This window comes from Astatotilapia calliptera, chromosome 5 (assembly GCF_964374335.1).
Source record: "Astatotilapia calliptera chromosome 5, fAstCal68.1, whole genome shotgun sequence".
Taxonomy (NCBI): domain Eukaryota; kingdom Metazoa; phylum Chordata; class Actinopteri; order Cichliformes; family Cichlidae; genus Astatotilapia; species Astatotilapia calliptera.
This window is the reverse complement of record NC_137426.1, coordinates 33,512,049-33,523,084: the sequence shown is the minus strand read 5'-3', so window position 1 is coordinate 33,523,084 and position 11,036 is coordinate 33,512,049. Positions and strand designations below refer to the sequence as shown.

Genomic DNA, 11,036 nt, shown 5'->3' with positions numbered 1-11,036 from the left:
CATTGTATTCTTTCTTGCAAAATACTATCTAACAAACAAAGTCCTCCAAGCTGTCTTTATCACAGTGCAACAAACTGGTGACTACGTTTAAGCACTAATATACTTCAGCTTTGAGTTTCTGGTGAATTATTTATGAGATAGATTGGAATACACCATTAGAGTTAAACTAGTAACCAATAATCCTACTAACAGGTGGACTAGAGACCAAAACAGTACACCAGACATTACCTGCTCCGGCTTTGGGCCGGCTGTAATTTACACAGATCCGACAGTGTGGCTGGTGTGTTTATTCTCCCCTACATGCTAATGTACCAGCTGTCTGTTACAGACCACTCAGGCTCCGTCTGACCTCATCAGAAACTTCACAAAGACAATTCAATGGCAGCTGGACAAATACTGCCTACAGATTGCTTTGTATGTAACTGTAAGGCTTGACAGTCTGTCTGAACACAAATATCCCTTTTGTACCAGTGTGGTCCCAATGCAAGTCTCCAATCTAGAGCTAAAACAGACTTTGATTGGTGCCAGAAGGCTGGTACTACCAAATTGCTGGGCCCAAAGATGAAACCACTGAATTGGTGGTTACAGGCTAGACTACAACATGAAATTCACCACTGATTGGTAGATGCAGCCTAAAGACTGTGTTCGTGGAAAAGAGGTAACAGCTGTGCTGTTTCATGGTCAACAGAAATGTAGAGCAGATCTTAAAGTTTAACGAATTATGAGGAGAGAATCAGAAATCTAATGAGTGAAACTGTGCCCTCGTACTAAATATGTTTCCTTAGCTAAAATTCCATTCTTCTTTTCATGATAATGAGTGTAGAAATAACACCATCTGTCCTCTCGTTCCTTCTTTTCAGTTCGTTTTGGCGTCTTGCACACAGGGAACAGTGCATTCAGGATGTGCAGGACTATGTTTTTGTATCAAAGTCCAGTTTGAGTAGAGCTGATCATCACAATCAGCCTGAAGCTCAGAGCCAAGAAGCCAGTACCCAGCAGGTCACCGAGAGCTGTCAGGTAGGGGATGGAGAAGTTGTCTGGATCCAGGCCCCTGCTCCACAGCCAGCGCACCATCAGGCTGGCCACATAGAGCAAAATCCCCACCTGCATAGTGACAGCAGTCGCACATGTTTCAAGGATGAAGACTCTTTGTTTCTTTTTAAAGTACACAGTTGTTTTGAAAATGAAAACCTTTAAGAGGATCTCTGACCTGAAGCAGAGCTGCAAGCAGGAAGCACATGATGAACATTGGCGTCATGGCAGTGTGACCTCCCTGCAGGAGGTGGATGGTGTACAGGAAGAGGAGGTGACCTGGGACCACAAGGCTGACCAGGACTCTGGCTGATTTGGAGTTCACATCTGAATAAACATGGAAAGAAAGTCATAAGCGACTGTTCAATAGGTGCACATTAAAAGCCTATTCCCATGTCTCTCTGGCTGATAGTTAGTCGACTGACTTTTGAACCATAACCAAGCAAACATGGCTGAAACTCAACTCATATGTAAATAGTGTATTTGTTCAGTATCTAACCTGAAGAGAAGAAGGTAGCACAGGGTCCAGGACACTTCTCACTCATGTTGAACGGAAGAGCTCCGGGAACACTCCAGTAGTGGAGGTAAGTAGACATCCTGCTGGCCTGGATGGCCACCAGATTTCCCCCTACACCTGTGTGGATATGAACAAGTCCTGAGCATAGCTGATCGTGTTTGACATTTTAATAAAAGCAGCAATAACAGGACAAAAAGCACAACTGCTTTCCAAGATTCCACTGAAAACACCAAAGAAAGGGTGGTGTTGCTGATGACAGGAAAGCACTGCTCATTCAAAGTGACTTTGTAACCACTGCGTTGCGTTTTATTTATGTGTTAATATGGCTGTATTACTGTGGTATTTGCAAACATGCATATATCATAGAGTGCATTACAGTCATCACTTGTTAAGCCACTGTTCCCTTTTCATCTAAGAGTCACACGAGAGGCTGAGCAGGCACTGGAGAGTTAACAGAGTTATCTTGGAAAAATAACTCACCGTCCAACAACTAATTTTGCTAGGAATCTATTCAGCAGTTATTCCTACAGCAGGGTCTCCCGGGGGCTTTCTTCTCTGAATGTCTGGAAAAGGCATACTCATTGTTGTGCCATATTATTCCCAATGCGGCTCACCCCTTGGGCTGATGTCATTAAAAACAAAACCTCCAGGATTTGCTGAGCTTTGGAGCACATGGCTCATTTGAACAAAAAAATGGAGGAGTGTTTCTGGTCAGCAAGGCTGCAGAGGAGAGCTCTGAATTGGAATGCAAATGCACTTCCTGTACTGGGATGGCAATACATGCAGGAGTGTTGGGTAGCACTGAGGTTGGCAGGGATGCTGCGGAAATGAGAGCCAGTGAATGCATAGTTGGCATTCTGATCAGGCTTGTGGTTTATGTAAAGACCATTGTTATTCCTCTCTACTTAGTATGCCGCTTTGTGGACAGCAGGCTGGCCACAAAGCAAAGATCTAGCCCACTTTGACAGGAAGGAGACTCCTTGAAATCAGCAGCACATTAATGTCTCATGATTGAGTAAGCCCTCAGATTTGAAGCCCTTTAAAAGCAAGGCTCAGCTTGCTTACCGCCTCGCTGTCAGGGTGCGGACACAGCAGGACTTATAAATGATGGGATTAACTGCTGGGCTCTTGCAGGCTTCAACAATTTCCACATGACATCAGTTGGCTTGATGTTTTGGGTTTTTTTTTTTATTGATAGCAATTAAGCTAACTATGAACTATTCTTCAAAGCTGAGGGCGGATGAAAATACCATAAACCTACATTCCTGCTCTCCATTCTCCTTCAGAAAACATGCCAGCTTTATTTATTTATTTATTTTTAAACACACATAGAAGATATGCCACTAATTGTTTCACCATAATCAAACAGATATCCCTGAAATGTCTCAACAATCATTAGATGGATAATGCGTCCCTAATGAGATTTGAAACATGATAAACAAGCATGCTGATGTTGCCACTGAACTGCTGCAGACGCGTTTATGAGTGTGGTTATTTTACTTAATGGAGCAGGATTTAGAATCAGGCTGAGTCAGTTACACCATTTTACAAAATTAGGCAGCATGCAAAACACACAATAACATTAGTGCTGTTGCATTTACCTCCCACTGTGGGGAAATAATTATTTGATCCTCTGCTGAATATAAAAGTTTGCTCACTTCCAAAGAAACAAGCAGTTTTGCATTTTTATGGTGAAAGACAGAATATCAACCAAAAATCCAGGAAAGACACATTACATAAAAGTAATAAAAGAAGGCTTGGGAGAAAGTGCTGTGGTCGAAATCGAGCTCGAACAACATCCCCACAGTAAAGCACGGAGGTGGAAACATTATGTTTTGGGCTGTTTTTGATCTAAGTGTACAGGATGACTTTTCAGCAGGAATCCAGGGGTCATGTACTGTAAAATATTAGATGAGAACCTCCTTCTCTCAGCCAGAACATTGGATGGGTCTTTCTGCACAACAATGGCCCATGAAAACACCAAGGCAACACAAAGAGTGGCTAAAGCAGAAGCTCATTAAGGTTAATGAGAAATCAGTCGTATAGAAGGGGACTGAAGCTTCGGGTTACCAGTTTATAAAGCACCCGGTCACAAAAACAGTGGGCTCAATGCCCTGTACTTGCCAGTAATGTCATGAAACGCCGTGTGGCAGGAAGGAGATGAGGACTCAAAGTGCAGGACTCACAGACTCAAGAGATGAACTCAAAACCACAGCTTTATTTGCTGGTCACAGAAAAACAGCCATACAAAGTAAACTAAACTGGGAAACAACAAACTAAAATTCACAGGGAGATGCACACAGCGTGAGGAACAACACAACACTGACTCAGAGAAACACCGGGTTTAAATACACTGGGAAAGTAACGAGGGGAATGAGACACAGAAGGAGGGCACAGCTGGGAGAAATCAGGACTGACGAGACAAGCAAAGCAGGACGCATTCACATAAGACACGGACCTTCAAAGTATAACAGGAAGTATCACACAGAGACGCGAACTTGACACAGTGGAGACAGCAACTAAGAAACACAGAGACATAAACCATAAGGCAGAGGACTCTAAGAACTGAAAGACACAGAGGGAAACTCAAACATGCAGACACAGACTTACACAGAACAGAGGGGACACAGAGAAACATGAAGGGCAAGGGATCGAAACTAGAAACCATAGAATAACTCACACCAAGTACAATAACACAAAAATCACAAAGAACTAAACATGCTGGGTCAGGAGACCCAGGACCCTGACAAGTAAGGGCTTTTCCACCAAGTACTAAGTCATGTTTTGCTTGGGTATTAAATAATTATTTCACTCAATGAAATCCAAATCAATTCATAACTTTTATTTATTTTTGTTTCTGGATTTTTGTTCGGTGTTCTGTCTCACTCCATTAAAATTAAAGCTTTCTCTCAAAATTTCAAAAATACCAGTGGATAATTTGCTTATGTATTTAAAGTGTTAATAAATGCTGCATAATAAGGTTTAAAATGTGCATTTCAAACCTTATTATCCCTCACTTATTAACTGTTTGCATGAATGCTCTGCAGGGGAAATTAAGAAGAAACGGATAAATGCAATTTTTTTTCTGCACATATCTGCACTGGCTGGTTCTTCTTTTACTCACCATTGATGACTGGAGTAAACACTGCCATACCCTCAAAGTTTGGATTGCTCACAGTTTTATCCAGAATCAAACCACCAATACTGGGGAAGAAGAAAAGACACGATACATGTGAGTTGCACCTATTGCACTCCTACACTGAAAAGGAAGTGACACAGTGATCTGTGACAGGTCGCCTCACCTGCTGATGGACATGGCCAAAATGACTGGTTGCCAGCCTGACTTTAGGACCTCTCTGATTTGAGGAGAGCGACTAGCAATAATGACCCACACAGGGACGAGGAACAGGAAGAAACCACACACCACAGAGGGCAGGTACCATATGTCTGCAGAGTAACATTGTAGAGAATAAATCTTTCAAAAATATTCCACAAACTCTTCATGTACTGAAAAAAAAAAGATTGCTTCTCTTTATCTTTGAGTCTTTTTTGAGAGGGAGCAGGGATTGGTGAAAGAGCAGACTGTCAGAATGTCTGGCATCTACTTCTGCTGTAAGCATAAAAACTAAAGAATAAGAGATGGGATCTGCTGCCCTCTCCTGGCTGAAACACTTTGCTAATAACTGGCTGTAATGACTTAGTTAACCTGCTTTAACGACTGCTTTATATCACAAAAAATGCTCTAATTGTAGCTGCGATCTTGTTTCTTTAAACGTACAGAATATTGAGACATACTGTGTACTGAAATGGTGCTTTTATAATGTTATATATGACCTCTGACCTCTGTAAAGGAAGAAGAGACTGCTGACCCCAGCGAGCAAAGACAGAGTGATGAGGTCTCCCAGGCTGGCAGCGATGGGCGTGGCCACGTTATCTGGGTTGATGCCCACCTTCCTGGAGCCGATGATCACTGCCACCATCACTAACCCTGAAACCAAACACAGCATACCAGAGATGAATTCCTCCATGTTGTGTTCTACATTGTTTCTTCCTCCAGAGCAACGAGGTCCTTTGTCTGACCTAGAGACAGTGCGGCAATGAAAGCAGTGGTGACACTGCTGGCACACAGGGCAGCAGCCTGGGTAACATCCACTCTCCCTTTGGTCAGACCTCCAAGACCTACTGCTGCAACTGCTGCCAGGAAACCAACCACTGTGGCCTGAGCCTGAGGAAGAAGGACAGAGCAAAGACAAGGAAACAAAGCAATGAAAGAGCAAGTTTGATTTCAGACATTTTATTCTTTTAACTAAAATCTCACCAAATGTGCCCTGTGAGAGTAACAAAAATGCTTAAAGATTCTGATTCTATTTCCATATTTTCCTTCTTCGAATCTACTACAATAGCTCTGCATGACTTCCTTGTAAAAAATAACCTTGCTTAACCTTATACAAGGCCTTTGAGCAGCCCTGTGTTCTATCAGATGAGGAGATTTTCTAGCTCCTCTCCCTTTAAGCCAACTCTCATCTGATTGGTGCCCACAGATATTTTTGCACATGTTTTTATAATACAGTTATATGTTTCGAGCTGAAATGTTCCTGTTAAGGATCCCCCCTCTGTCATACTATATCAAATACAACTTCGTACCTACCCTGATCATTTTTAACACATATAAGGGAGAAAATAAGGAACAGCATCCTATAACATTTTCTCCATAACAGTTAAAAGATAGATTAATTTGTATTCCATATTTTATTAGGCATGTTTATAAATCCTAGTATTAAACTCTGTGGTAGCAATAAATATATCAGTGTCAGGACCACTTTGTGCCTGCTTTTTCCATCTGCAATAACTCATATTGTACAGTATGGGGACTCCCTGTTCCTTTCACAGGCACTTGTGAAAGGCTGAGTGTAAGGTGAGGAAGAGGGCGATACCATGCCGACCTCACAGAACAGTGGAGGCATCACTGACATGACATTAAGTGAGAAATACAGTGAACAGTGTGAATTGGAGGAGCTCTGGGGAAGGGAAGTGGGTTGCAAAGCAGCTTGCAGAAACAGGAGTGCCTGTCTAGAGGCTGAAGCAGCTGAAATTGTGCACCTATGTGAAATTTGCCACCAGGTTGCATACAGGGGCATCAGCTGAAGCACTGACTTTACATTTCACAGTATCCTTCCATGAAATATATGAAATGCTAAATACTTTGAAGAGTGCTGGTTAAATATCTTCATGCCGCTCGCACTGTGTACACTGCAGAGTGTATTTTCATAAGCAGACACTGAATTAAACCAGTTTTGGGATTTTGTGCTTCAATATCTGATCTGATCTCCCATTTTTTAATCATCCCCGACTGTTATCATGTGTGGTTAATTGGCTGAGCTACATTAGCGTCTTGAAAGGGAGGACGATCTAATCACCCCAGCAAAGCTTTTTGAGTTTAAGCGGATTGTCACGAAGCCAGCAGCGAACTGGCGAAGTGATGGAGTGTGTTTTTAATGGGATGAAGAGTGCGTTGTGCTGCAGTGTCACCTGAATGAGAGCCAGATTACAGAACACCATCCTCCACTGCTGCTGGGCCTCATCCATCTGCCCTGTGTTGGCCTGTGGGCACAAACAGGTTTACGTAATCATATTGCTCCATCGCACAGTCTCGAGTGTGAATGTGTAAAATCAATGCTCACTGGCAGACAAGATTATTTATTAGTACAGTCTAAATCCTGGAAAGATTTGATAAAGAAAATCACATGTGTTGATTGTCAATTCTTGTTCAATGATGCTGTATCAATGTCAGTTTATCATGTAATGTTTTAAAGGTATATTTGTGTTAAAAGACTAGGTGTGTGAGTGTGTTTCCACCCACTGCTGTTGACAGTCTGGATGCCAGTGTCATTTCCAGATTCCCCTTCAGACCCACGAGGGCTGGCACCAAGATAAACACCTCGGAGATCTCCTTGAACACCTCCCAGTGCTAAAATAAACAAAACAAAAAAACGGCACAGTAAAGCTACTGTTTGCTAAAACACAGTTGGCCCCTTATTTTTTAAACTGGTCACTCTCTCTTTCCTTTCACCACTTTTATAGGTGAAAAACACAGCAAGTGATCTCCTGGAGCTTTGTTGAGGACATGCCGGTTCTATCTGATCAAATCACTCATACACACTCCAGATTTGTGGTCTAATAAATACTAGGACTGCAGTGGGTGAGTGGTCACTGTGTTCTTATCTAATCACATTCTTTGTGGTCAGATAAGCACCAGTGCTTTCATATGAAGAAAGCAGCAACATTAATAATTTCCAGGGGTTGATGGATTATTTTTGGCAGTGGGAGAGCTGACTACCTCAGAGTAAGACCCCTGCATTTTCATAAATATGGACACGCTCAAACCAAGTTTAACTTCTGGTTTAATTAATGTTTACAACATTAGTCCAAAGGATTTTCTCCCAAGCTAATTGACACAACCTTTAACAAAGGTTTGTTATGGTGTTTAGCTAAAACAGGCAGCCAGAACATTGACAGTACTCTGCAGCATTTTGCATCATACAGCTACACTATCAACATGCTGGTAAAACAGTCGAACTTGTCTGTGTTAGTATATTACTCCGGATTTTGGATTTATGGGTTTAGGCTGTGTATGAATATTTAGGAATGGGTGTATGATTTATCTCATAGTAAATTTAGAACAGCATGTATCCAACTGCAGCAGCACCAGACGTCACGGTCTGTTCAGTCTTTCAGTAGCAGCAGCAACTCAGAGACTAAACTGGATGTGAAGACTCCTCATTTATTTAAACAGAACAATGGTTCAGTCCACTTAAAAGCTTACTTCATTTTAAAAGTGTAAAAGTATGTAATATGCTTCAAATGTTCGTTTTTTGTATCTTTCATTTAGTCTTAAAAAAAAAGCTAGCAAGTAAAGTGTTGCCTGTAAGACGGCCATCGCTGTTACACGTGACCAAGTGACATCATTCATTAGTTTTGGACTTTGGATTTGAATATTGTGGCCTCAACTTTAACATATTGGCTGCCACTTTATTTCTGTTTTGTGGAGCAAGAAATAACCATAGTTGTGTGAGAGGGTGGAGTACAAATTACCAGCTAAGGTTAGCTAGTAGCTATATATATATATATATATATATATATATATATATATATATATATATATATATATATATATATATATATATAATACATTAGAGTGTTACCTAGCCTGAAATGTCCACTAGCAATCAATAATCAGCTTCCTTTGTGGACACAGCGTTAGGTGTACAGATATCTGCTAATAAATAAAACTGAATCCTTAATGGAAGACGGCTGATCTTCATATTTCAGCCTACCACTAACATTTGTTCCTATTATTTCTGTACATCTTGGTTTGATTGCAAAGCATACATAGGGAATGACATAATCACCTCTTTCATCCTCACTACTGACCATTCAAGGTTACATTAAACACTGTCACTATAAAACCTGTTTTACAATCATACCTAATTAGAAATTAGTGTATACAATTTAACACATTGAAAATAATTAGTTTCCATACTTGCACAACATCCATGACTATTCCTGCTGCCACCATTCCCAGACCAGACACCAGGTAAGGCAGCAGGATTTGGGCTGCAATGATCCATGAGTTCTCTGGCAGGAAGCTGCGGGCTGAGCGGGTTAGTTTGCACTTGAAGCCCCTCAGCTTCTTCCCCTGGAAACGAAACTCCAGAGCCAGATGGGTCACCACCATGGCTGATCCCTGTTAACCCATCCCTGCCTCGAGCTGAAGTGTTTCTAGCGAGGAGTGTCCACAAACTCAGCTTTCGAGCTGAATCCGTGAAGGCTAGTTTGAAAAGAATGTAACGATCCACTTAGAGTAAGAAGTTGCAACCAGGACAGAGAAGATTTCCTTTTTCCAGACTGTTAAGTTCTTGTGACAAAAATCCAGGCTTGCCGTTAAGTCACAGGTGATGAAAAACAATGCTTAAAGAAGAAGTAAACAGTGCTTTGCCCTTCACCTGTCACTCCAGGACTGGCAGGGCAGCAACACAAAGTGCTTTTGCAAATGGTGGACTAGCCAGAGGAATGGAAACTTTCATCTACTTGAATGGACCACTCACACAATCACACAATCACACACACAGGACCACTTGACAGCAGGTCTGCCAGGCCTCTTCTGACACTGTGCTACTGACAGACCATCACACACACGCACACACAGACACACACACACTCTCCAGCCACACACATGCCCCTTGTCTTTCTCTCCTCACGCCTCACTCTTCAGCAGCCGGGCGGCTGAGGCGGAGCGCTGGAATCCCGGCCTCTCACGGGGCCTGAAGAAGGTCCAGGTCCTGTGAGACAAGGACATCCAGAAGGCCAGCAGCTTCTTCTCAGCCCTACTGTGCTGCCACTCCTTCTCCCTCGCTATCTCCTCGCTGCCGTGCTGTTGCTCTGTGTGAGCCTCACTGCTTTGGAGCACCTTCTTCATTTTAATCTGTGGGACGCCGCGGTGTCGGCCTAGGCTGCGCTGATGGACGGTCTGACGTCTGAGGCTTGTCTGAGGAGGCAGGGTGATTGTTGTTGTTCTTCTGGTAGGGCTTCCCTCGTCTTCCAGGTGGATCGATGAGTCGTGACGTTTTCTGTGATGGTGGCAGTCACAGAAAAAGTGCACACGAGTGTGTGTGCAGGCGTGATGATCAGAAAGATGTCTGAGTAGAAGCAGAAGTGACCAGGCTGTATCAGGACTCTTCTCTCCTCCTGGTCTGTTTTCAGATCAGTTCAGAGGAGACTGCAGATGTGCTCTCCCCCTCTTTGATAGCTCCTCCTTCTCCTCACACTCTGAGTGGGTGACGCACTCAGAGCAGCAGGTGCTGTACCTGTCACAGACACGTGGTGCTGCTGCTGCCTGCGGAGGATGCAGTGTATCCTCTTTGACTGGAGGAAGCACACACGCTGCCACTAACTGATATTTACAGTCTGTCAGAGATCATTACGTCACACCTTCTTATGTCATTTGCTCTTCTGTGTTACACAAAGTAATCATTAGCAACGCATGGCACAGCAATAATAATCTGCTGTTTCTTCATGTGGATAAACTGCTGCTTTAGGTGGAACAGAAAGATGGAAATAGGGCAAGTTCTGCAACTTTGTGTTTAAAAAGAGCATTTTTTCCTCCCCTCTGGTCAAACTACAGTAAACATATTAAAATAATGTAAAACAGGAGAGCAGATGAAGCAGACTGCTTGGTAAACGACATTGTCTCAGACACACGTACATGAAGACAGTGACTCAGCTGAAAAGTGTCCTTGAGACATGACTTGGTGCTCCACTCTCTACAGCTCCCCCTTCTGACTTCTTCCTGTACTTTGAACAGTGAAGCAACAGCTGCTAAACACTGAGCTGTAACTAAATTAATCTTCTTGAGCATTGCTTTTTGGCATCTCAGATCACCTCACATCTCTCTGTTTCACTAACGCACCAGCAAAACACCAAAAGGCTT

General features: G+C 42.7%; 1 protein-coding gene across 1 annotated transcript; it reads right to left on the bottom strand.

Moving 5' to 3' along the window:
• Window positions 1–151: 151 nt before the first annotated feature.
• Window positions 152–10,422, bottom strand: LOC113022978 (solute carrier family 41 member 1-like). The gene is made up of 10 exons (XM_026168982.2): window positions 9,090–10,422; window positions 7,410–7,517; window positions 7,079–7,150; window positions 5,630–5,774; window positions 5,391–5,537; window positions 4,852–4,996; window positions 4,674–4,753; window positions 1,532–1,666; window positions 1,211–1,359; window positions 152–1,104 (listed from the first exon to the last, which is right to left on the bottom strand). The coding sequence occupies exons 1-10, from the start codon at window positions 9,282–9,284 to the stop codon at window positions 925–927; spliced, it is 1,356 nt and encodes a 451-aa protein (XP_026024767.1). The 5' UTR covers window positions 9,285–10,422; the 3' UTR covers window positions 152–924.
• Between the last annotated feature and the right edge of the window lie 614 nt (window positions 10,423–11,036).

What these genes read in the sequence shown, in the direction of transcription:
- LOC113022978 (XM_026168982.2), bottom strand. Translation starts at nt 9,284, where the DNA reads ATGGTGGTGACCCATCTGGCTCTGGAGTTTCGTTTCCAGGGGAAGAAG. An exon ending in GTAATCTGGCTCTCATTCAG is followed by an intron (nt 5,775 to 7,078) that starts GTGACACTGCAG and finishes CTTCTTCCTCAG; the next exon opens with GCTCAGGCCACAGTGGTTGG. An exon ending in CATTGCCGCACTGTCTCTAG is followed by an intron (nt 5,538 to 5,629) that starts GTCAGACAAAGG and finishes GTTTGGTTTCAG; the next exon opens with GGTTAGTGATGGTGGCAGTG.